This window comes from Anarhichas minor, unplaced genomic scaffold (genome assembly GCF_050575085.1).
Source record: "Anarhichas minor isolate MPS153535 unplaced genomic scaffold, ASM5057508v1 ptg000007l, whole genome shotgun sequence".
Classification (NCBI taxonomy): Eukaryota; Metazoa; Chordata; class Actinopteri; order Perciformes; family Anarhichadidae; genus Anarhichas; species Anarhichas minor.
In genome coordinates, this window is record NW_027466453.1 from 19,553,914 (window position 1) to 19,579,483 (window position 25,570).

General features: G+C 43.8%; 4 protein-coding genes across 4 annotated transcripts; 2 read left to right on the plus strand and 2 right to left on the minus strand.

Moving 5' to 3' along the window:
• Positions 1-82: 82 nt before the first annotated feature.
• On the minus strand, positions 83-5,117 carry drg2 (developmentally regulated GTP binding protein 2). Its single transcript, XM_076086455.1, has 14 exons — positions 5,018-5,117; positions 4,706-4,810; positions 4,152-4,309; positions 3,851-3,940; positions 3,705-3,765; positions 3,418-3,508; positions 3,095-3,167; positions 2,683-2,773; positions 2,470-2,567; positions 2,175-2,251; positions 1,793-1,881; positions 1,639-1,697; positions 1,456-1,509; positions 83-439 (listed from the first exon to the last, which is right to left on the minus strand). Exons 2-14 carry the CDS (start codon positions 4,767-4,769, stop codon positions 353-355), a joined length of 1,092 nt encoding a protein of 363 aa, XP_075942570.1. The 5' UTR covers positions 4,770-4,810; positions 5,018-5,117; the 3' UTR covers positions 83-352.
• Positions 5,118-5,128: 11 nt separating this feature from the next.
• gfer (growth factor, augmenter of liver regeneration (ERV1 homolog, S. cerevisiae)) lies at positions 5,129-7,165 on the plus strand. Its single transcript, XM_076086457.1, has 3 exons — positions 5,129-5,549; positions 5,943-6,154; positions 6,306-7,165. Exons 1-3 carry the CDS (start codon positions 5,337-5,339, stop codon positions 6,466-6,468), a joined length of 588 nt encoding a protein of 195 aa, XP_075942572.1. The 5' UTR covers positions 5,129-5,336; the 3' UTR covers positions 6,469-7,165.
• A 1,344-nt stretch (positions 7,166-8,509) lies between these two features.
• On the plus strand, positions 8,510-17,353 carry syngr3a (synaptogyrin 3a). The gene is made up of 4 exons (XM_076086456.1): positions 8,510-8,726; positions 10,993-11,227; positions 11,738-11,883; positions 12,745-17,353. The coding sequence occupies exons 1-4, from the start codon at positions 8,625-8,627 to the stop codon at positions 12,955-12,957; spliced, it is 696 nt and encodes a 231-aa protein (XP_075942571.1). The 5' UTR covers positions 8,510-8,624; the 3' UTR covers positions 12,958-17,353.
• Positions 17,354-18,452: 1,099 nt separating this feature from the next.
• On the minus strand, positions 18,453-25,468 carry znf598 (zinc finger protein 598). The gene is made up of 12 exons (XM_076086454.1): positions 25,151-25,468; positions 24,040-24,152; positions 23,276-23,405; positions 22,728-22,939; positions 22,402-22,619; positions 22,198-22,291; positions 21,577-21,842; positions 21,005-21,083; positions 20,028-20,914; positions 19,714-19,879; positions 19,456-19,603; positions 18,453-19,340 (listed from the first exon to the last, which is right to left on the minus strand). The coding sequence occupies exons 1-12, from the start codon at positions 25,322-25,324 to the stop codon at positions 18,966-18,968; spliced, it is 2,862 nt and encodes a 953-aa protein (XP_075942569.1). The 5' UTR covers positions 25,325-25,468; the 3' UTR covers positions 18,453-18,965.
• Positions 25,469-25,570: the final 102 nt, after the last annotated feature.

A 25,570-nucleotide genomic window follows, 5' to 3' on the forward strand; every position in this document is an offset into this window, starting at 1 on the left:
AATGTAATCCAGGTGCAATGCAGTTAAATATACCAATAATACATTAAGGTGAAACTTATCGTAATAAAAGAAGCACAAGGACTCATCATTTTATGGACTTTATTCGTTTCCCCTCTGAATCAAATGCATCTTCTCATAATCAAAAAGTAAAACACACCATGTCCACGTCCAACTCAAGCCTGCTCCGTCTCTTCAATGCATTTTGTTCATTTCAATATACAAAATAAGGATGGCAGCTATTTTTTCTTTGCAGTAATTTTATTGTACAGTGGGTCTTCTTTCCATTTTAACTCCTCCGACGAAAGTGCGACTCTTCCGGCTCTGCTCTGCTCTGTTCCACCCGGAGCTCGCTTTACTTCTTCACGACCTGGATGACGTCCTCGTGCTCCATGATGTGCGTAAGGCCGACCCTCTGGGGGCTGTACTTGGTGCTGGTTCCCTGGAAGACCAACAGACGACTCGGTTCAGACCCTTCCTGTCTGTTTGTTTGGGTTTCTAATGCGGTGAATCTCTACACAGTGAACAAGAGGTCCTCTGCATCCGCTCCACCCTGCGTCTCATGTATCATGACACCGTAAACACAGCTGAAGCTCTGAGGGTGGTTTTAATTTAGAGAGTCAATTGAGCGAGCACTGAATATAGAATATAGAGAGTATTATAGTCAGTGTTTTTTTCCATCAAGAGCTGCAGCTGTGTTTACTGTAGTAATGATGGGAGCATGGACATTTAATGAAGCTGAAGAACAATCACATTTCTTCCAGTCAGTGTTCATACACCGTGTCCCAGTTTCATACAATAAATAATATCAATGCATTCTGTACTATTTATATTTCAAGTTGCATACATTTCCATTTCTGTTGCACAACCCATTGTGGGATAAAAGCAACATCAATGGTACACTAAAGCATCTTGATATGTTGAATTGTATGCTTCCACAAAGGTGTAATTCATTTAGTAATTAACTGGAATTACAGTTTATCGTATCTGCCACACAACTAAAGACAAGCAAAGACATTCACGGGCAAAATCTGTGACTGTCATAACTACCGAGCTGAACTTCTAATGATATAAATGTTGTGTTGGGACACCCTTGAAACCTCATATCTCATTTGTTCACCACCATTATGCAAACTAGAGATCATATTTACATTTTACAGCAACAATCAAACCCATGAACCACTGTGTAGTGCTGATTTTTGGTTAAAATAATTGTGATTGTTTTTTTTTTTTAACAGAAACATACTGAGTTGTGAGCTCAAAGCTGCATGAGCTTTGTGTACCGTTACACATCGAGGAGAAAGGCACCATTGAAAGGTACACCGGTCACTGTATGTCTAATGCAAATTATCCAACAAAGATCTTGTATTTATTCTACTCACTGGCTCAACATGAGGGAGCTTGTTCAGACAGTTTACGGGACAAGAGGCTAATGAGTTGCTGAAAACTTGAACTTACCCAAACCAGGGCGTATTTGAACTGTCCGACTAAGGTTCTGTGGATTCGATGGCACTGTGGGGGAGAAAGCAAAGCAACATCACATCACACACAGCGCGATCTGCTGACCGTCATGTTATTATTTATGTACAGATGTTGGACATCTTGACTCTACATGTGTGACTTCATGTGCGTTTTACGTACCACATGTTCTACAGATGCTGCTCTTCTCATAATGATGGCATCACTAAAGTCTGGGCGCTCTAATGGAAAAAGAAGAAAGGAACAACAAACTTAATATATATTCGGTGTACATGTGATTGCGACAGTCCAACAATGAGAGAAAACGTGCATGTACCTCCTCTTTTCTTAGTGTAAATGCAAATCAGAGCCAGGTATTCCCACAACGTCTCAAGAAGGTAGTCCAGGTTCAACTTCATCCCACAACTGAAATATACACGAGGACAGAAACGGAGAAAGCTGTTTAACTCCCACATACCTACATAGATATTTACATAGATAGATATTAAGAGTGAGATGGCAGCTTCCAACCAAGACGACTGTTATTCTCTCGCACGCACGCACGCACACACACACACACACACACACACACACACACACACACACACACACACACACACACACACACACACACACACACACACACACACACACACACACACACACACACACACACACACACACACACACACACACACACACACACACACACATCTGACCTGATGACAACACTGTTAGGTTGGTGAGCCAGGCGATCCACCTCCTCGATGGAGATTTGATCCACCTTATTGTACACCTGTGAATATCAAAAATAATATGAGGGAAAAAAGAAAAGAGACCCTAAACAAACGTACACAAGCTCAAAGCTCGGCAGATTTGCCAAAACCTTATAACTCCAAATACATTTTACAAACAAAATAGTTTCTATGGGTTGAAAATGTTCAGAAAAACATCTTGGGACTTGGAATTTGAAACATTTAAAATGTTAGACCCGGATGATGGTTACTGACTTACATAAAGGCAAGGCATGTATACTCTGTTCCCCACGATGACATCGATGAACTCGTCTGGTGTGCTGTCCTCCCTGAAGAGGACTTCTGCATTAAAGATTTCTGAGGAGAAGGGGTTAAAGAAATCAAGCGTATTCTCCTGAGACTTATTAAGTTCATAGAAATGATCTTTTTCTCTGCGAGCTGCCTCCTCTGGTGCTTGAGAAGTGAAGGATACTGTATTCGTGGAGGATGAGCTGAACCAGCTTCTCTGAGCACTGGGTGAGAGGAACTGTGGAGTTGTAGGAGAGGCCGCCACCTTTCTTGGGCTACAGAGAGATTAATCACACATTTTTACAGTTTAGTATTACAAATTGAGTATTCATTTCTGAAGCTGACAAGCTAGCATGGACAGGACATTTGTTTAGGCTCTGCTAGCAGCAAGGCCCATTAATACCAAAGCAAGGTACCATGACAACCATTTGGGACTTCAAGCGGTCGATTTACTCATTTTTATCTACCATTAACGTCAATCAGTTCTTTTCCTAAATCCACATTTTAGCCACAACACAAGAGCCAACACACAACACACTCGTTGAATTCAGCTGTTGGTATTGATGGTCCACTCAGGAGGATGATAGAAAATGTACCTTGAAATATATATTAGGTTTCGACCTGTTGAGTCTGATGCCCACCGACTCCAACTCTTTCTCTAGAAGTTCTCTAGAAAGATGAAAAGGAAATTTAAGGGAAGAATTAGTTGATGAAATAACTCACCAGCCTCTCAAATTCCCTTCAACAGACCGTCTCGCTCGCTCGCTCGCGCGCGCTTGCGCGCACACACACACACACACACACACACACACACACACACACACACACACACACACACACACACACACACACACACACACACACACACACACACACACACACACACACACACACACACACACACACACACACACACACACTCTGAACTTCTCCTTTAGTGGCGTCCAACATCATGATGACGACGTCTGCCGTCCTGGCTACAGCAATGACCTGCCGGCCTCGACCCTTACCTGTGAACGGTCACAGAGTCAGTGTTTTACAATCACTGTGAAGACTTTTCTCATTATTGTGAGCGGCAGCATCTAAACTATGAACTGAAAGAACCGTTACTCTGAACTCCCACACGTTATCATTCATTAATACTGATACAATAGACTACAGCGTCTGCTCACTTTGGGTTTTAGTAAACAAAACATCTCAGCGTACCTTGGGCAGCACCCTCAATGATTCCTGGCAGATCCAGCAACTGGATGTTGGCCCCTTTGTACTGAAGAGCAACAAACAACAGCGTAAACAGCACTTCTTTCTTTTTAACGATGTTTAGGACATGCCGTGGCTGTGATTGTGTTTACCTCTATGACACCAGGTATGCAGGTGAGAGTGGTGAACTCATAGGAAGCAGCTTCACTGGCTGTCGATGTCATCAAACTAAGGAAGGTGGACTGCGGGACACAACAGAGGATTCAATTACACCCGGACACGTTGAATCTTTGGATTATGTTTCACTCCTCTTTCTGGTGCTTTTCAACGTTGGCTCGGTTCAACCATCTTACTATTTCTTTGTTTGTATTTGAGATACGGTGCTGCAGGATTAGGGGAACTTTCCAGATCCAGACAAGAGAAAACAGTCCATTACCCGCAGTGTTGACGTACCTTACCCACAGAGGGGAAACCGATAAGAGCAACACGAGCATCTCCTGATTTCATGACATCGAAGCCCTCGCCTTTGGCCCCCGTTGTCTTGGGCTCCAGGAGCTGAGCTCTGTATTTGGCTAGCTTGGCCTTCAGCAAACCCAGATGGTACTCAGTGGCTGGAGAAATCAATGAGAGAAAAATAAATTGTGACACAAGATGCTTTAAAAGTAGGAGTCTGACACCACAATAATAATGCAGGTGAGAGGTGGAAAAAGGTGGCTATAACATTGTAATACCAGCACAACAACCACACTGGAGCTTAGTTTGATTCATTTAAATGTATTAGCTGTTACTTGGAGATAACGTGTTTTTTGGGGGATTGTTCCTTTAGGTGTGTGGTTGCTGTAATCAAGCTTACGGTGTCGATTAGCACGCTTCTCCTTGGATTTCTGTGAGATTAATGAGTAACACAACACCGACAGCTGACACACACACAAAGAGTCAGACAAGAGATGGCCACAAGTTCGCCCATGGGTTAGCTACCAGTTAGCCTAGCGGCTGCCCTCTCTTACCTTTGTTTTTCTGTGTCCGAGCGATTTCTCGCTCTATCTCCGCGATTTTCTCCAAGATCCCCATTGTGGCGGTTCAGGTGTTCCTGTTACACCGTTAACGTTACACTGCCGAGGAGAGAAAATAACAGAACGCAGAAACGTGTCACTCCACAGTTGTTAGCTTTGTTAGCCACCAGGCTAACAAGTGGGAACATAACAGTCAACAAACCGGAATAAAAACTATGATTCGACACAACTAGCTTTAAATGAATATCTACATAAAACACATGTAATGACAAATTTGTAAAATGTTGTAATATAATATAATTTTACACTTTGGCAGAAGCTTCACTCAGCGGCATGCACGGTTAACTGACATCACAAACCGGAAGTCGTTCCGTCCCCATAAACGGTCCGCAAGAAACACGGAAACGCACGCTAACGCAAATGTTGTCCCATGTATCGTTATCGCTCACATCAGTCGGTAAGTGTGCAGCACGACGACGAAGCTGTCCTCCCGGTGGACTCAAAATATTTTTTTTTAAAAAGCGATAATGTGCCAAGTCAGATGTAGCTGCGTTTGAACAGCCGGACATTCCCGATGATGTATCGATCAGTCGTTCCTAGTTATTAGGTAATATAGACAGCGAACATGGCTGCGCCCACAGGACCGAGAGGATCTACAACCTCCAACCCGCCCGGGTTTGAAGGTTTTCCGTTTGCCGTGGCAGTCAAACCACCGCAGGACGGCTCCGGTAAAGAGCCGGAGCAGACAGGGGATATGAAAAAGAAGCCATGCAGAGCTTGTACGGACTTTAAATCCTGGATGAAGATCCATAAGAAACAGACGACAGCTGCTGTACAGGTAACAAGAGGTCAAGACGGGGTTTTTAGACGATCCGTAGAAATATTACTATTACACTTGATTGTTTATAGGGTAATATGTTTTAATTGTCAATGTGCTAGAGTTTTCTCCTTCGAGCTTTTGTAAACTTGTTGTGTCATGACGCAATGTCACATGCTGGTTGGGTTTCATCCTGTAACAGAAGCTCTCTCCACATCTGATCCAAAGCTTTTCATATCAATTAAGTTATTTGATCCTGATCTCCACGAGACAAATAGTCTTCTCTGGCTGTGGTGAAGAACCTGCCTATAGGACAGGATATGTTGGATAAGTTATTCATGTGAAACCACAAATCAGCATAAACCACACACTGCACTTGGCTTCCCTTTTTAAAATACCACTTTGACTCTCCAGGAGACCCGAGCTGCAGAGTCGGAGCCACAAGACCCACAATGTCCATTGGACAGGGAGGAGTTGGGGCGTAACACCTGGTCCTTCCTGCACACCATGGCAGCGTATTACCCCGATAGACCATCTTCTACCCAGCAGCAAGAGATGGGGCAGTTCATCAACCTTTTCTCCAAGTTCTTCCCATGTGGTGAATGTGCAGAAGACCTCAGGGGCAGGTCAGACACTGATCCTTTAGATTTAATATGAAGGCATCTTAACTGCTTGTTTGTGGGTTTAGTGGAAGTAAACGGATCTGCAGCTTTCACATTTCAAGGTGTTATTAGACAAGAGCAGGCTGTTTGTAAATGCACCATTTTCTCTCTGCAGATTGAAAACCAATCAGCCGGACACCAGGAGTCGCCATGCTCTCTCTCAGTGGCTCTGTCTTATCCACAATGACATTAACGTCCGGCTGGGCAAGTCCGAGTTCGACTGCTCCCGTGTCGATGAGAGGTGGAGAGATGGATGGAAAGATGGCTCCTGTGACTGATGAGAGGTGTGAGGACCGAGCTGAGACATCAGAGGAAACAACTTTGCGTGGGAACACCACAAAGTGGAGCTCACAACTCTGTTGTGGAGAAAGTTAACGTGAAGAGAGAGAGACTATGGTGTGCACTTCAAATTCTTCTTCTATGGTCAGTTAATAAAACTGATCTGGAAATAAAATGAAAGATGCAAAACAAATGGGTATCCCTCTCTGATTCTCAGGCTAGAACCAAAACGGTTTAGTTTCACTGAACTTGTTAATTCCGGTTGTTGGGGAGTTTTAAAAGTTTGCGATACAAACTTGATATTTAAATTTTACATTCAATCTTGTGTTTGTTGACCAATATAGCTGTGATTTATCTGTTGAAGCAGTAAGTTAGTTACAATCAGCCCATTCAAATGTTGTTTCCTGTTCTGAAGTCTTATTTCACCCTGAAGGTTAAGGTTCAAATCTCATTTTGTCAGCAATTCATTAGAAATGTCCCAAATTAATTCATTTTTAATGTCCTATGTATATGATGGACATGATGATTACAGAATGTTTTTTCATTGAATATTTGTATAGTTACTCACTTTGTGTGTCTTTTGTGATTATGTTCACTTATTTGCGTAATTTAGTGCTGGAATTAGTAATTATGTAATTTGCTATTTACAACCATGATTATTGATAATTTAAGTCATTAAATTAAGTTAAAAACAAACTGTTGTGTTGATTATAGCTTCTCAAAAGTGATCATTTACTTGTGTTTCTCTTATTCATGTCTGGCACTGTAAATTGATTTTTGGCTGTTGGGCCAAATAAACACATTGGAAGAGATGCTTCAGGTTCGGTAAGATGTCATTTTGACTTTCAGTAGAATAAACAATTCATAAAAGTAGATAACGTATTATATGGATGATTAAAACACCTGTTAGTTGCACCACGTGAAGCCTTTTCTCCTTAAGTCAAGAGCCTGTGAAGCCAGCATCTCAGCCATGTGACCTGTCTGTTATTAATAAACACCGATTATGAATTTGTTATTTGAGGAACCAGTAGAGGACACAACCACACGAGTCTAATGCTCAGCTGCTACTGTTTGTTTTTACTGTTTGTTCCACATACTAACACAACCAGTATTCATCCTCAACTCTGGTATGAATTGCTTCTTTTAACATTACTGTTGAGATATTGAATTTTGAAGTAGACGTCACTGACCTCTAGTGGTGTGAGCCATGTATGATAGGCATGACATTGTATTTCACAGAAGCTTCAGTTTGCCATTTTCATAACACGTGATATTAGTGGTGAAAATGACACTGCTGAGTTTTCACAAGACCAGGACTACTGTATTTTATTGTCTGAAGCTGGTTTGGGCTCAATGATCATCACTGATTAACAAATATCCCATGACGAGCAACTTGTGACTGTACGTTATTGTGGTATTTGGCATCATGAGACTTGTCTCAATGACATATTTCATAACCTAGCAATGTGTGTGTGGCTAATGTGGGATTCAGGCACGATTTTTCCTCTCTTTTTATACTCACCATGGTGCTTGTAGCCTGCAGTCCTCGTGGCCTTTGTGCCTCGTATTTAGAATGAGTCCATCTTTAACTTCTGTTTTAGCGCCAGGCCTGCGTCTGCAATTGTGGACAAAGAAGTCACGCTCTGTGGTACTTTTCTTATCTGCAAATTTAAGGATTTAGAAATCTGAGGGGAGTTTACATTCCATAGTTTAAAAGTATAATTTGGTGGATATACTTAAAGGCACTACAGACCCACACAGGTGTTGTCATAGCCGGATCAGCTGACTTGAGGGGCTCTGGTGTCTGGTTTGGTCTAACATTATTTTATTTAAATGTAGGCTAATTTGACAGAAGGCCCCTCTTGAAGACAACACAATTTATTCTATTCTATTTACATTCTATATTAAAATGATAATATTAAAATCTGTGCAAAAATGTCTTATCCCACCAGTCTATAGCGCGGGCACATCGGACATGCTGCTGCTGCTGCTGCTCCCCCCCCACTCACGGCGTCCTCCTCTGTGCCCGCGCGCCTGTGCGCGTGCGCGCAGGACCAGTCCCCACAGCAGCGAGCAGCAGCGCATCCATCCTGCCGTGGAGCCGGGAGCGTGGAGCCGCGAGGAGCGCACAGAGAGAGAGACAGAGAGACAGAAGATGGACGGAGTGGGATCGTTCGGAGCGGGCCGGTCCGGGTCCACTATCGACCCGCTTACCTTCGCCAAACAGCCGCAGACCATCCTCAGAGTGCTTTCCTGGGTGAGAGCAGGGGTCTTTTTTTTTCTCCAGGCACTGCTGTTCGTGTGTGTGTGCGTGTATGTGGGGGGGGGGGGGGGGGCTCTGTGTTGTCGTGGCTGCGCGAGACCCGTGACGTGTTCTCACTGCAAATACAGACCCCAGAAATCCAGCGATAATTGATAAGCAGGGTGTGTAAACGGAAACCAAGGAACGAGTGTTTATACCGGAGTCTTTATAGAAAGGCAGCGTACAGGGTGTAACCAAGGCCTGCTGGCTGTCTGACACCCTGACCATGAAACTGATTAATACAGATGTTTGTTGTGGGTTTTTCTTTTCTGAGCACAAACCGACGTATTCTCTTTTTTCCTCTAAATCTCGACAGTCAGTTCTCTATAAATAAGATGTGCAGCAGACCGGACCGGATTGTGTAGAAAGACGAGACCTTTTCATTCCTCCTGCTTCCTGTTGTTCATATCTTACACAAAACATTATTATTTACTATGTGCCCACACATCTTAAGTTGTTTTTTGCGTCGCCAATTATATTTTCAGCTCATGATTTTTGCCCATTTCTTTGCCCCTAAACGGTCGTCGTCCGTCACCCCACCTTGTGATTGGTCCGCGGTCATCATTACGCACGCAGGGCCACGGAGGCGCGTCGTGCGCTGACGGTTGATGTAACACATCACCTTTGGGTGACACAGAGAAGGTCTTCTACCGGTGCAGGGGGGAGATCTCTGAAACACACCGAGGAGGAGACACCTGTCACTGAGCGTGAGATGTGCGCCAATATCTTTTATTTTAGTCCTAATGAGTCTCGGGTGCCTGTGATTATTCCAGTGCAGCTTCCGCATGATGTCCTACTGAGCCCGTTGGATACGTCGTTAGCTTACTACAAAGGACACATCCAGCTTAGCCTAGATCAGTCGTGTTTTAAACTGTTTGAGCTAATGTGCTTTAAAGTTTAATTGTCCATTGTGTTGCTTGTTGGTGTATTTTTGTAGCTGAAAGCCTTCAAAGTGTCATATAATAATCAGATATCACATATTAGAAGTAACATTACTCAGATCCTTTACTTGAGTGAAGGTACAACATGTACTTATATCAGAAGTAGCCTACCTTTTATAAGGAGAACCGTATTTATATATTTAGGCAGTTTAATCCAGTGGTTGGGGTCAGAAGTTTAAAAATGCATACAATTTAAATACTGAAGTAAAGTACGTGTACAATTATCTTACTTAAATGTACTCGGTGACTTCCAACCACCGACTACAACCATGCTGCTGCTCTCTGAAGCTTTACAAGGAAATCAAAGTGTAAAGCAGATGAAGTACAGGGAAAGTAAACGAAACAAGTCAATTACAGATGTGGAAAATGACTCTTGTGTCGCACTGATTATCACAAACTGATAAGATATCCCAATGTAAAAATAGACAAATAGAAGTAGAATTTATTCCTTTAACTGGCCTTAGAAATGTCACACACACACCATGCAATCATATTTTTAAAAAAGTAAAAGTTTTTTCTTTCCATTTGGAGATGCAGCGCTTCTATGCATGAGCAGCTTCATCATTGTGATTCAATAAAAGCACCCGAGCGTGAATCTGCTCAGATTATATCCACACATGTGATTGGTTTTAAAGTGTGGTTATTATCCCATTGTCCACCATCATATGACCCACACCCCCGAGTGTGAGTGCCCATGTGTGTGTGTGTGTGTGTGAGTCACATGGCCCTATTCTGCCACCCAGAGTTAGTCAGCTGATCAGTATGCGAGTCCAGACAGAGGTAGGAAGCAAAACAGATCTACAGATTTGGACCTAAAGAAGAGTCTCATTCATAAAAACCAACGAGGGAACAAATGGTTTTATAGCATGAGTTATAGCGACATTCCCGTTTTGGTGAACACACACACACCGCCTCAGGACGATTCTTGATGGGAAGTGAAGCATCCACGTCTTCAGTCAGAGAGACAAAGACGGGAAATTAGGTTAATGCCTTTGGTCTGAGCGCGCTCAGAGAGACGCTGTGGAGGAAACAACCCTGTTTCCACTGAGAGGAGAGAGATATGGGGAATGTTGAGGCAATCATTTCTGATCATAGTTTTCTCCTTACCCCATCTCCTCCTCCCCGTCTCTCGCTTTCCTCCTCCTTCACTTTCTTCCACTTCCTCCTCCCCCCCCCCCCCCCCCCCCCATCTTTCACTTTCACTTTCTTCCTCCTCCTCCCCGTCTGTCACTTTCTTCCTTTCTTCCTCTCTTCCTCCTCCTCCTCCTCCTCCTCCACAGATATTCTCGCTGGTGGTCTTTGCCTCCATCGTGAACGAGGGCTACGTGAACTTGGGCAGCGAGCGTCTCCACTGTGTCTTCAACAAGAATGCGGACGCGTGTAACTACGGTGTGTTCGTGGGCCTGGTGGGGCTGCTGGCCTGCTCCTTCTTCTTCATGCTCGACTACAAGTTCTCCTCCATCAGCTCCGTCAAGGACAGGAAGAAGGCGATAATGCTCGAGATCGGCTTCTCAGGTGAGGAGGACGATCCGTGTTTCAGTTGTGTTTACACACACACACATGAGCAAACAGAGTTGACATAAATTGTTGACATACTATTGTAAATTTTCACATTTTTAAATGACGTCTTATACTATTGCATTGGGTTTATTTCCAAACACCAAGACAAATTCCTTGCCTGTGCAAACGTACTCGGCAATAAACCGTTTCTGATTCTGTCATTGTTTGTTAGTGTGTGATTTATTTCTAATCGGCAGTATTCAAAAGGCAGGGATTCCCCAAAATGGCAAAAAAACAACAACTAGGCCAGCTGCTTTGTTTCAGATGACTGCTTTCTTGCACCACAAGACATAAAGAGAACTGGAACCTGTACACTTAAGAAGGTGTTAGAGAAACGAGAGTATCTTTCATCTCTAAAGGGAAGAAAGAACTGCAGGTTATTGTGTTTCATGTTTAAAGTTGGAAACTACCTTTTCTCTTTCTGTCGTAACAAAGTGTTATTATTGCTCCACTGGTGTCTGGCAGGTTTCTGGACCTTCCTGTACTTTGTGAGTTTCTGCTTCCTGGCCAATCAGTGGTCTGAGACCACGGCCGACGAGCTGCCACTCAACCAGGGGGCGGACGCAGCTCGGGCTGCCATCGCCTTCTCCTTCTTCTCCATAATCACCTGGGTGAGAACAAGCAACAACAGAGGCACACACACACACACATGCAGCAATGGAAACATGGAAACTTTCTCTGCATAGTGCCTCAGTAGGCATTTAGTTGGGTTCATTGCTAATGAGTGCAGACCAGCTTTTAACACACAGACGACTGACCGGTGCTCTCCTTCTCTGAAACATTAACATGAACCGTTCCTGAACCTGACAGAACAAATGTTTCCCCCCATTGTTCTTCTTTAAGGGTTGCAGAAAACACACAGCTGTTGAATCAATGCACAATATCACCTAAACTCTGCTCAGATTATGAGACAATAAGCTCCTGAGCACAGATGCAGGAAAGCCCCCCCGACTATCTAAATGCAAAAAAAAAACCCACTCTCAATAGTTTTTACATTTTCAACCATGACTTCAAAGTGCTGATGTCGGTCTAAAACTGCACCTGAATGTCACGTTAGAGACAAAGAGAGTCTCTATAACTCCTCTCCTGGTGCTAAACAAAATGCTATCTGACATTATATTCTAAAATATGTCAATTATCTTATATTGATCGGGAACTACACACTTTTAGAAGAGCAATCTGACATTCCAAAGAGAAGAGTTAACCCTTCAGACGGAGCAATCCGGAGTAATCCGTCTCTGATTACATTTAAGGCAAAAATAACTGGTCATGCATCTCCTGTATTGTGCTTAATGCGAGTTAAGAGGCGTCGTCATCGTTGTAAACATTGTACGTTTTTAAAGGAATGGTTCTGCATTTTGGAAAATACCCTTATTCTCTCGTATCCATCTATTAAATGTAAAGCTATTCACTCTATTCTTTGCATGAACTTTTCTAATCCCCCCCCCCCCCCCCCCCCTCTGCCCCTGTAGGCCGGTCTAACGGTGCGTGCGGTCCAGAAGTATCTGCTCGGCACAGACATGACTCTGTTCACCACGGAGCACATGGACGGCGGCGCGCCCACCCAGCCGTACCCCTCCAACTCACCAGTAGGCGGCACCACCACTGAGACCACAGAGACCTACCAGAGCCCGCCGTTCACCGAGAACAAAGCCGCGCCCACGTACCAGGTTCCCATTTACTAGATAAGATGGTGGACGAGGAAGGTTCGGGAGATGGATGAGAGGAAAGTGACAGAAAATTAGCTTTCTGTGATGTTACACCTGCAGTTGATTATGTGTTGATTGTCTGGGCTGAGTAGGCCTCTCTCCTTTGTTCCCTCGTCTCGTTCCCTTTCCTTCCTTAACATTCCAGCTTTTTCTGCACCTTTCTTGACCTGTATATTAAACTCAAATTCTTGCGTTCTCAAATCCAGTGTCCTCTCGAAAGGAAAGGAAAATAAGAGGAGAAAATGTAGAAGAGAAGGCCATATTGTTGACACAATTCTGACCAAAAAAAATAAAAAAGTGAGTGACTCCACCACAAAGCAGTGTTAGATAAAAGATAAAAGTGCAGAAGGCACTCACATACAGCACCGTCGTCTTATTATTTTCATTCATTGAAGTGTCAAAATCCCCTTTCATGCCAAACGGGGAATGTTCGGGGAATGATATATATTTTTTAGCTACAGTACGGTCTGGTCCGTTAAAAGTGATCATGTGTGTTGAATCTGCATGTTTCCAAACTTAGAGATCAACTAAGTGCCATACTGTACTGTGTCTCAGACAGTGACTTAATTTTAGTAGGTTTCCACATGCTGTAAAAAAAACAACAACAACGTTTTGTGACTAAGTGCAATATCTCACATTCTCATGTAGGTCTGTAGGTATATATACTGTACTGTCGGTAGGCTAGTTACGTCAGGTTACACCAATTTCAGGCACTGTCTCAAATTACATACTAGTCTTTGAATTGTACTAACAAATTAAAAAGTGTTTATCCGACTTTCATTGAGCTTCCCTGGTGAAGTTTGCTAGATATAGAAGTTACATATTAATCCAACAGATCCTCCATAGAAACTTGTTTCTAATTTAAATACAATTAGTATTGGTATTTATAGTCTTCCTTGATGTAATGTAAGAATTATTCTAAAGAAAAACTGTCACAATGCAAAATATATTATCACAATACCTGAATCTGTGTGATTCTGGGGTCATTCTTGCACACGGGTTCGTTTCCCCAGGTTTATCAAAGATCCACAGGGAATCCTTTTTCAGTCTGTTATTTTTCTGTGCCAGGCATGGACGGATTATTGGAAGGGCCGATGGGGTCAGGGGCCCCCTCGACTCGAGCCTCCGTTTGAAGTGATTCTTTAAATTTCTTGTTGGAAAGTCAATCCAACGACTACAAGGAGTCGCAAAGAGACACAGACAGCTGCAAAGAGATGCAAAAAAACCTTCAAAGTAACGCAAAACGATCACAAGACAACATTGAAGAGACTCAAAACAACTACAAAGAGACACAAAACTACCATAAAAAGACTGAAAACTACCACAAACGGAAGAAAAACAACCATGACAGACTGCAAAGATCCACAAAAGACTGCAATGAGACACAAAACGACCACAAAGAGATGCAAAACTACAAAAAAAGATTCAAAATCACGGGAAAAGGACAAAAAACAACCACGACAAAATCAAAAAGACTACAAAAGATACACAAAACAATCATAAAGATTGTCAAAAAGACTATAAAGAGACAAAACGACTACAATGACACAAAAGAACTACAAAGTGACTCAAAACTATACCAAAAAGAGATTCAAAACAACTACAGAGACAAAATAACCCGAAAAAGACTCAACCACCACCAAGAGGGTGGGTGCTCAGGGGCCCATAGTCCTATAATCCGTCCTTGGTACCAGGGAGTGTGTGTAGTATGTGACATGAGACAGTGTCCTGTGTTGGGTGTTGTGTGTGTAAAATAGGGTGAGAGGGGAGATTCTGGGTAAGTCAGGTCTGTTTATGTTTACGTTTTAGAAGCTGCCAAACTGCCCTGTGTTCTTATAGTTGTCTTCTGATCACCACATCACTACTATGTTGTTGCTGTCTGAAGGGGGGGGGGGGGGGGGGGGCAACAGATGAGCTTTTATTCAGTGAGGGAGGTCGGAGAGTCGTCTGAATTTTGGGGACAGGTTTGGGTGGATGTTGGTCACTAAGGGCCCAGATGTAGATAGTTATCATGACAACCATGTCGGTGTGCAGCAGTGTCTGTGTCGTGGTTCACGTACACTCGCCATTAGCGAAACTGTAGTTTTGGTGTGTGTGTGTGTGTGTGTGTGTGTGTGTGTGTGTGTGTGTGCGTCCACGTGCAACAGGTGTACGTGTATTAGCATGGGAGACGTGTGGGTGGGACGTGTGTGAAAATGTGTGAATCCGTGTAGTTAATTACATTTTGTGGTGCAGAAAAGTTATTTTCTTGAACACGTGTTTTAGTGCAGAGGAGGGAATCATAAGTCTGTCACACCCTTTAATCATATCCCCCAAAATGCTAAATATATTATCAGTGTCACCGTCAAGATGTATGAATTACAAAGTACGGAACTAAGAGTTTGTTTTGATGAAGAGAGCCAAATATAAAACTTCAAATTAGTGATATTGACCCGTAGAACGCTTTGCCTGCTATTCTGATCGGTCCTTTGTAGACAGCGCCCTCTGTCGACCGGAGACGGTACTGCAGCACCGGGACCAGAGTTTTAAAAGTGATCATGATAATAATGCATGAAATTGTTGTATAGATCTCATTATATATTGAATACTATGTAATTCTTAAGTTGACAAGTTGTTTTTTGCAAAATGAGATTGGCCAGCTGTCTGGATATATTCCTGTGTTTTATTAATCGCAGTTTATTGTCAGAACTTTGGCCGCACGCCCGAACAACTCTTTGTTTATTCAGTGATGTCACCTCAACCTCGAGTCGGTCACACGTACACATGCGCTTGTGTGTGTGTATCTTAAAGCTCCAGGGTGAAACTCTCTGCACCCAGAAACACAAATATAAACTGGAGTGAGTGAGGTAGTCGGGTGCAGCACACGCTCTGTATTCCAGCTCCTGTCTAGTATATACTCAGAGTAAAAAGGGTTATCTGCCGTCTAAAATCATAATTAATGAGGTTAATGACTCAGTAATAATGCAGATTCTGAATGCAGTCTTTAGGCAAATGGGTATTAAGCCAATGTGTTTGTTCTAGTTGGAGCATTAAAAGGATAAAGATAATTTTAAAGTCTTGTAAAACAAAGATAAGGTTTAAGATTTACCTTTGAGCATGATTTTTTTTTACAAAAGCATTTTATTCACCAGACTGTCAGCGAGTGCATAGTTAAGTGAGTATACGTTATGAATTTAGGGATAACGCAGTAGTATTTCCTTTTAGGATCTTGGGATCAGGAAAGTTCCAGAAAACACTTTGTGGAGTATTCGGGGTTTCAGGACGGGTTGATTTTCCAAATACTTTCAGGTACTCTGGGTATTGTTTGGTACCGTGAAGTGTATTTGATGCAAGTTAAAGGACTTTGTGGTTTTCCATGTTGTGTGAACATCACTGCAAACTATTTCCTAAAGAAACCGATTTTTAATCTTTAAAAACAAACATTTGTTTTGGTTCATTCGGAGGCTTGAATATCAGCTTGTAGAGACTCCAGACATGAAATGTTCAAATTGACCTGACGCCACTCCACGACAGTGAACTGACACAACATTAAAGCATAAATAAATATGCCAAAATATGGAAAACAAATGCCAGTACAGTTCCTTAAATCTTGGGTATTACTGGGCTGCTAGTTACCCGTTAAAACCGGGTTATTGCTGGTGGTATTAGGAACAACTGGGGTACTATTGGGTAGTTTGGGGTACTGTCAGGTCAGGTTGTATTATCGTTCTCAGTGTTTCAGTCTCTTCTTCAGTCAGTGTGGTAGATAAAAATAAAAATACAAGCATTCTCTATGTTTTGTGCTCTGGCCCATGTACACTACCGTGGTATTGGTTGTAAAGTTCAGTACGTTATTGAAGTAAATGGAACCTGTGTGTGATGCTGTCTAGGGTCTGGTTTGTCCTGTACTACTGAAAATATAAAAAATTATTAATGATTATTTATGAACTAGAATGCACTCTCTGTTGGAAATACTTAGTTTGACCGCTCTCAAAGGGGCCGTTGGCGCCAAAATCAAAGTTTTATGTGATTTCATGCTGATGTTTTGTTAGACTGAGATTATAAAAGGTGACATGTAGTAACGCGGACGCCATCACTTGTGTGGTTTCCAGTATAATACATTGCATGGATGTTACAATATCACCCCCTATAATATTGATAATAAAAATGTGAAACCTCCCTCCTCATCGACCAACAATCAAGTAAACATTGATTTTTAGCGTGCTACCCCTTTAACGTGTTTCCTCTGAGTTGTTTCTTTATGTTCTGAAGGTGTTCGACCTCTTCAGTGTATAAACAATGTGTACAGAGATGTGTGTCACTGTCTATTACCTGAATGTCTCTGGACTGCAGTCTGACCGTCACTCGAATAAAAAAGAAAACATGTTTTGGACTGCCTGTTTCTGTCCCTGACTTCACTGCCTGGAGATTTGTGAAGATTACATTTAATGACAATGTGTGACATGACAGCGAGAAAGAGCTCCTTGTTCTTAGTGGTGAACCTTTAGAGAGTCATCACCTGCATCTACAGCTCCCCTCGGCTCATTGTTAAGCCGTCTGGCAACTACAGGAAGAACTACAGGCTAATTTCACACTATACGCCGAACTTAGATAGAGGTAAGGTTGGAAATCTGGGAATTTTCCCTTTAAATTATATGAAATGTTAAACAACTACAATTGGGATGGTTACTTACAATAAATAAATGCATTACAGGTATTTGTGGACAGTCATAATCCAAGTTATTGGCTAAATATGTTACGAGTACCATGACAGAACCTTAAAGTAACAGACTGAATGTCTGCTTTCCCCCAAATACACATTGAGCAATACACGACAGTTTATAAACGTAACACAAAGCTGATTTTAAAGATGCAGTTTGTTTTATGTGAAATGCAGAAATTACAGGAACACACACACACACGCACACACCGATCACCCTCCAACTAACAGAGAACACATTCCCAGTTTGTCAAAGCTGGAATTCAAAGGGAGGCGGAGTGGAGAGCGTGTCGGGGAATGACGTTGTTTTGTTGTGTTGCAAACATTATGGTAGCTGTAGGAATTTCTTCATGATAACTCATTTTAACAAAATGTATACTTTAAAAAAAACCTGGAGACCTAAATAGAAATATCTTGTGGTGACCTCAGTGGTTAATGTCTCATTGTACCACTGATCCTAAAAAAGTAGATTTGAACATAACTGAGAAAACATGCGAGGACCCTCGTTCATCGTTTAGTTCCGTGTAGTTTCCATTTGCAATGTCACTGAATAACAAGTCCATCACTCACCAATGAACCACATTGGTGAGTGATGTAAACGGAACAAAAGAAAATGATGTACTACATTAAAAACTGTGATCCAGAATGTGTTCCAGCTCCTGAAGCAGCTTACTTCCCATCACTCACTCATTCCAACACTCAACAGACCTTCTCTGCATGAAGCGACGGACAATTAAAACAGCTACACTTAAATAAATATGGTGCTCTGTAGTTGAACCGATCATGTTTGTGTTTATTTAGTTATTTGAGCAAGCAGCCCCTCTGGGAAATCATACATACTTCATCAGCTTTGATGTTAACAAAATACATTTTGCCATCGTTGTACTTGAGTGAAAACACAAAGCGAGGTAAAAAAATGTAGATCAATACAATTTTAAGGGAGCAAAGCGTTCAAGTAAAGCCTCGGCTCGTCTCTCCTCTTTCTTTAAATAAATCGACAGGTCCGGTTACACCTGTGTTGCCAGTGCCAGAGCCAGCTGGAGACGTCCTCAAAGGATGCAAGAAGTAGAGTTGAGACGGAGCACAAGCCTATCAACATGATCCCCTTAGAAAGCAAAAACAACATAAGCCATCTTTTTTCTTAAAAATCCAATTCATTATGAGCTACGAGCCCCAAACTCCGCTGGGACGTGGCTGCTGTTTTCCACACTGGCTGCTGCAGGCACCAACTGAACTATTACCCCACAATGGCATTTGGAGCAAAGGAAAAAAAAAAAACGAAGGGCTAGCTGATGATACGGCTAATTGACTGCAAGGAAGGGAAGTCCTCGCTATCCCTGTTGTGCAGGGTCTTGTGGGAGTTGAAGTCTTTAGGGGCAAGTACCTGTCTGCAAGTGGGGCACACCTGGCAGTCCAGCTCAGCGGCCGCGTTGGCCATCGTGGTCGGAATCTGCCAGGCGTTCTTCTTGTTCTTGTTCTTCTTTCCTCCTCCGGCGCCCGACTGCTTCTCGAGCGCCCTGCAGTCTCCGTGGGCCGTCAGGAGCTCCTGCTGCTTGCCGGTGTCCGGCAGGAGCACCAGCAGCTCGTTGAAGATGCGGTTAAAGTCTTCTCCGAGCAGGTCCTTACAGCTGCTGTGGTACTGGACTGCTGATATCACACTCTGGGAACGAAGAAGAGGAGGAGGATGAGGAAGCTTTCAACACATCACCATATATATGGGGCCTCAGGACTGTGCTATTTAAATAATTCTTAGGATCATATTTTGTGGCGAGTACCTGTCTGAACTGTGCAGAGTAGTTTTTGAACTGGTTGAACGTTGACTCATCGTTGTGGAGGTACAGTCTAATGGACTGGATCAGCTCCAGGTTCCTCTGATTGAAGTCCTCTGGCACCAGGTAACCACTGCTCCACACCTTGGGGGGCCTGGGGCATAAAAATAATACAAATAAATAAAGTCAGCATTGGCTTTGTGAGGTACAAACACGGACAAAACAAAAAAGGAGAGCATGCATTAAAAAGGGAGATTGTCTCACGGGTTGACTGCAGACGAAGCAGGCTCCACCACGTTGCTGTTGAGGGGGATCCCAGTGAATCCTGGAGGAGGTTTAGGGGCGGAGATTCCCAGGCCGGGCGGAGGTGGGGGCATGACGGAGGCCGGGGCCGGAGCTGAGGCCTTCAGCGGGAAAGAGGACTTGAAGCCTGAGAGATAAACGCAGTGTGAGTTACTAGTTTCTAGCACAACTGACCGTAACGTTCATGTGGAAGGTGATACGTCATAGTAACAAAATATAAGCGGAGAAAAGAAAATGCTACAAGACAATAGATGAATATTGTGGATATTACGTACCTGGTGGTGGGTTCTTGGTCATGAGAGCAGGGAAGTCCTCCTCCTGATCAAGAGGGGGGTCGGGCTTGGGATAAGGCGTTATCGGGACTGGCTCCTTACTGACGGGTGGTGACTTGTCAGGGTGGCCATTAGCCAATCCGCTCATCAGAGCCGCCGTCACGGCACTGGAGGGGGGTTTGTTCCAACTCTTCTCGGGGACGTTCTCCTTTTGTGCTGCCGTCTCCACTGAGATCGTATTTACAGTTTGTGTCGTCCCTGAAGACACAGACGTGGAGGGAACAGCCGTGTTCTTCTGCTGTTTTTTCTTCTTGCTGGCTTTAGAGGTAAAAGGATCAGGAATGGGGGTCGGGTTTGGAGCGTTGGAGGTCACAGTGGGGGGTTTGCTGTTGCCTCCTTTGACGGTGAGCAGAGAGGAGATGTCCAACATGGTGGGCACCGAGCGGAACTCCTGCTGCGTCATCCCTCCCTTATCGTCATCAACAGCAGGAGGTGGAGGAGACCGGGTAGATGTCGCCGTTTCGTTCTCCATTAACTTATTTTTTTTCCGCAAAGCTGAAGAGTTGGAGGAGGAGAGGAGCTGAGGGCCAGAGGACACAGACGGGAGAGGAGGGGAAGGTCTGGAGGACGGAGGAGGCTGAGTGTGGGGTTTAGCTACAGCGGTGTGGTTGGACCAAGCAGAGTTGGTGCCAGCTGCATGTTTGAGGGGCCGGATTTTGGACACGAGCGCGGGGAAATCTTCCTCCTGGAAAGAGGAAGACTTCTTAGGTTGTGCAGAGTAAGCCGGGGTCATGGGGGATGAAACGGCTACAGCTGAGAGGCTGGGGAAGTCGTCTTCCTTCAAAGCTGCGTGGACTGCTGTTACCGCCACAGGAGCTGGCTTTACACAGCTGCAGGGGACACAACAGAAATGTAACATTTCAGCAAACTTTGGTGTGAGTGGGGGATTTCAGTTTGTCGTGTTAAAAGTAAGACGTTACATGGGTGGGGCAGCTGTGGCTCCTAAAGCTGGGAAGTCATCTTCTCCATCCCCTGGATTAGAGCTCTTCATTGTTCTTACTGTTAAAGAGAAAACACGTCAGCACAGTGACAGTTAAGCTGCTGAGGATCTCTTACTGCAATCCCATGATGCAACAAGAGCATAGAAATAAAATACATTTTGTGTGAGGAGAATAATGCTTTTGCCCACCAGTGCTATGCACGTTTCTTTACAAAGCCCGGTTATTAAATTCAGAAATCCCCAATTCCTCTCTAGCACCAAGGTAACGGTCGTACACAAAAGACGCCTCTCCATTCTTCATACTACAAAACCTCACCTCAGTGAGTCCACGACTGGGTTTAGTTTACACGGAAGGCAGCTCGCTACCACACATAATAATAATGGCCGCCGCTCTGGCTGTCCTGCTACATTGATTTGAAGTGTCTGTTCTACTTCCATTTCACTTCTATGAATAAGACTATTTGGGGGACAGCTGTGTAACGAAACCAAATGGTGAACCCAGAAAACACCACATTAACTGGTTATATACTTTTAAATATGTTTATTTTTCACCTGGAGGTTTGATGTGTCCGGTCCTGTGTTCTTCTGGTTCTGCTCTCTCGGTCCTCTCCTCTCTGCAGTGTTTGGGAGCGCTCCTCTCCTGCATCGCTCCTCTCTCCTCCCTGCAGTGTTTGGGAGCGCTCCTCTCCTGCATCGCTCCTCTCTCCTCCCTGCAGTGTTTGGGAGCGCTCCTCTCCTGCATCGCTCCTCTCTCCTCCTGCCGACACTGTGCCAAGGACGCCCGCATAGCAGCTGCCACCTCCCTGTCCTCTTCCTCTCTGCGTGGACAAGCACACATTCACATACACACTAATGCAACAAGACACCGATACGTTACGAAAGTTACCGAGAACAGATTGGAATTAGACTGTAACAGCTACTAAAACATAATATGGTTTGAACAGTAACACTTTAAAGCACTGGTGAGGCCTTCAGAGACTGTGTGCTACATTTCAATACTGAAATTACACAGAAAGGAATGTCAGACACCCACACACACACGCACACAAATGGCAAGATAGCATCCACATCTTTGTCCGTCCTACAGAGTTTCTGGATGCTGTCTGTGCTTACTTGTGATACAAAGTCATAAACCTCCATCCGATCAATGCAGCATTGCTAATTTAGACTCACCTGGAATACCTCCAGCTCTTCTGTCCCCCCTGAGGCCTTCCTCTTCCTCCTCGTGTCTGACGCATCTCCTCGTAGTCCTCACTTGTCATGACACCTGAGGACAAGCACGTATTTCACATTCACTGCCTTCAAACTAGTTACGTTACCTTCTAAACATAGAGATGAGGCCAGTGTCAAACACAGAGCAATAACAAGTTCACCGACCTTCGTTTCTCCTGGTCTGTCTGGAGGTGTAGTTAAACTGCACGTCGATGTGGCGGTTCTGTCGGGCCTCTGCTCGGTTCTTGCTGTGTGCTGCAGCTTTGTGGGCCTTGTAGTCGATCTCAGAGCGGAATGCATGGGTGAACTGTTCTGTGGCACAGCGGCCCTCCTCACACAGATAGTGACTCTCTCTGAAGTGCTCGCTCAGGTACGGGTAATCACTGTTGACAGCAGGGGTTAAAAACACAATTCAAACAACTGCCTCAAACTACAGAGCCACCAAACTCCAAACACGGTTTCTCTGTGTGTGAGAAACAGCTGCAACACACCTGTAATATTCCTGGGAACCATCTGCGTCACAGAAATGGCAGAAGTAGTGGTCCCTGCGCAAGTGCTTAAGCAGCTCATCATTGTCAAGGTAGCGGTCGTCGCAGAACTTGCAGAGCGGGTGTCCTCTGTGACTGGTGTCGTCTGGATCTCCATGTGCTCGGTGACGAGCCAGTTCCTTACGGTTGTACCATTTACGCTCATGGGAGAAGATCTGGTGGCAGAAGTGAAGTTTAAGGAACAAGTTAAGACATAACATGACATCAAAATGTTCAGATATTATGTATTTATGAGCCAGTGCTCCAGTGGGTGTAGGCAAACAGCTCAATTTATACCTAAATGAGTTAACGCCAATCTGACTTAAAATGCTACCATGTGGGACCCCTCGTTTTAGCATGGTTATAAGGTTCCATTTAAATCCACCGTTTGTTCTCTGCCCTCCAGATATCTCTTAATCCAGTGTAGAGTTGAATTGCACCTACTTAGTGCATCGATTCTGATCAGCGATAAAAGTTTAGCCCCTGCATCAGCTGGTTGGAGGTGAGTTTACCTTGAGATGCTTTGTGCAGAGCTTGCAACAGAAGAGCTCGTGCTGCTTCCTCATATGATACTCCAGCTCCTCATACTTGGAGAAGACCTTTGGTTCTGAACAGCAGAGGCACTCTGGCAACAGCAGATGCCTGATAAAACAACACACACACACACACACACACACACACACACACACACACACACACACACACACACACACACACACACACACACACACACACACACACACACACACACACACACACAGAGAGAGAGAAAATTCCATCAGTGTCAAGTTAAAGCAAAACAAGCTACTACATGCTGAGATGACCAGAAGTGCTTTTCTGTGGTGCGAAAACAGCAACTTTCTGCCATTGAAAAGAAATCCTGCACTGAAAAAGGAAACATCGTCACATTAGAATTAGAAAAAAGTTGTATTGCCACTGAAAAATAAAACACAGGCAATCCAATACTTCCGATAAAGAATCATTTTGACTGTACATTTAAAATGTTATTGTGGGTTTTTAATTAACATTCTTCTGTGTTTGTTCAGTGACTGGATGTTCTTTTATTATTTTTTTTTTATTTACACTGAGTTTCGATTCAGTGAAAGTGGTTTTCAGTTTCAAGTCTCCCCGAGCAGAGAGTAGCATTTAACTGGTGGAGTCTCCACTGATCGTAGTCGCCTGCACCGTCAACTTGGTTACAGATCGGAGACTTAAGAAAATATTAAAAGTCTAAAAATAACAATCATAACAAATGGAGAACAGAGCAGAGCAGTACCTGTACTGGGCGTAGATCTTCTCGTTACAGAAATAGATATCGTACTTCTTCTCACAGGGGAACTGCTGGTAGGGCAGAGACGAGAAGGCCTCCAGGTTCTTCACAAACACCACCTGAGTACAACATGAAAGTCAGAACGTAAGAACTAATTCAACACACACTCCTTGAGGAAAGTGAAGGGATATTGAGGCTGTATTGCACTGTTGGAAAAAACGACGTTGATACTGAGGCAGGTTTTACTTTAATAGTACTTTGTAAGTACAGAGTTAGGTACCTAAAATGTACTCATGTCACAAAGACCTTATGTAATGCATCCTATGGAAGTATGGGAAGCAGTCAATGTATGACCAGTAGAGCAAGTTGTATATAACTATATATATATATATATATATACACACACACACACACACTTGAAACCTGAAAACATTTTGACAATAGCAACAACCATCTGTCAGTGATTGTGAATGAACATTTCACAATTGACAGCTCTCATAAAGATAACTTTTTAAGGGAGTGGTGGAGTTAGGCCCTTATTGTAAGCGTTACGTATGACACCGACAGAGATTAATGAAATCTATTGAGCTCACGTTACCGTTGTTTTCAATGGGAACGAGTTCCTCTTGGAGAAGGTGATTAGCACACAATAAGACGTTAATTACCTTGAATAAGGTTTAGCATTTTGCTAAATTAACTAGCAACCTAGCCAGCACCGCTGAACCGTCGGTTTGTTTGAGACGTGACAGCTGACATGACAGTTCACTGAATCACTAGATAAACCCAGTTGGACTAGCACACCGTCAACCTGTTAGCTATTTGACTCAAGGTAGAACTAACTACGTTAGCTAACCTGCACCGATGAACGTGCTAATGCTAGCGTGAGCTACCTTAGCTAGGCTAATGACATCGAGGTAGAAAGTAACGTTAGTCTGAGCGGTTGGTAGCACTATTTACCAGCATTGCTTTTCATTTATTATGAATCCAGCTACGATGTTTTCAAACAAAATCCTGCTTTTGTATTTATTGTCCTACAATAAAACTGCCAGAACAATGCGGCCTACTTAGCACCACCAGGCGGCACATCCCCGAGGCACAGTGGCGGAGCAACGCCCACCTTGTCGAGCTCTTCCCGGCAGACGGCGCAGTACTTCTGGTCGCACAACACCCTCATTTTGGTGGAGCAGCGGTAACAGACCGGGTGGTCGCATTTTCCCAAGGCGAAGATGTCGACTTCTTGGCAGCACAGGACGCAGTGCTTCTCAGTGTCTTTAGCGGTTGTTGGAGCCATGGTGGTTGTGAAAAAGGCACTAGTCAACTTCAGTGATATTTTGTTATTAGGAAGAGCTGCTGGAGCGCTTACGTAATGAAAAGCCTGAGCTACGGCCGTCACGTAATCTGTGGTACCTCCGATCTGTATAGTAAGAGGATGGACGAGCTTCCTTCCGGTGTGATAGCTGCTTAGACCTGTCACATGCGTGTGCGTCTGCGCAGGACAGCACGACGGCTCCACGCGCGTCTCAAAGGTGTGCGCCAG

Coding starts and splice junctions, on each gene's coding strand:
- gfer (XM_076086457.1), top strand. CDS start 5,337: ATGGCTGCGCCCACAGGACCGAGAGGATCTACAACCTCCAACCCGCCC. Junction 5,550..5,942: donor AGACGACAGCTGCTGTACAG/GTAACAAGAGGT, acceptor TTGACTCTCCAG/GAGACCCGAGCTGCAGAGTC. Junction 6,155..6,305: donor GCAGAAGACCTCAGGGGCAG/GTCAGACACTGA, acceptor TTCTCTCTGCAG/ATTGAAAACCAATCAGCCGG.
- drg2 (XM_076086455.1), bottom strand. CDS start 4,769: ATGGGGATCTTGGAGAAAATCGCGGAGATAGAGCGAGAAATCGCTCGG. Junction 3,941..4,151: donor GTTTCCCCTCTGTGGGTAAG/GTACGTCAACAC, acceptor TGTGTCCCGCAG/TCCACCTTCCTTAGTTTGAT. Junction 2,252..2,469: donor TATACATGCCTTGCCTTTAT/GTAAGTCAGTAA, acceptor TGATATTCACAG/GTGTACAATAAGGTGGATCA.
- syngr3a (XM_076086456.1), top strand. CDS start 8,625: ATGGACGGAGTGGGATCGTTCGGAGCGGGCCGGTCCGGGTCCACTATC. Junction 11,228..11,737: donor GCTCGAGATCGGCTTCTCAG/GTGAGGAGGACG, acceptor GGTGTCTGGCAG/GTTTCTGGACCTTCCTGTAC. Junction 11,884..12,744: donor TCTTCTCCATAATCACCTGG/GTGAGAACAAGC, acceptor CTGCCCCTGTAG/GCCGGTCTAACGGTGCGTGC.
- znf598 (XM_076086454.1), bottom strand. CDS start 25,324: ATGGCTCCAACAACCGCTAAAGACACTGAGAAGCACTGCGTCCTGTGC. Junction 20,915..21,004: donor GCCACAGCTGCCCCACCCAT/GTAACGTCTTAC, acceptor TGTCCCCTGCAG/CTGTGTAAAGCCAGCTCCTG. Junction 19,880..20,027: donor GACCAAGAACCCACCACCAG/GTACGTAATATC, acceptor TTTATCTCTCAG/GCTTCAAGTCCTCTTTCCCG.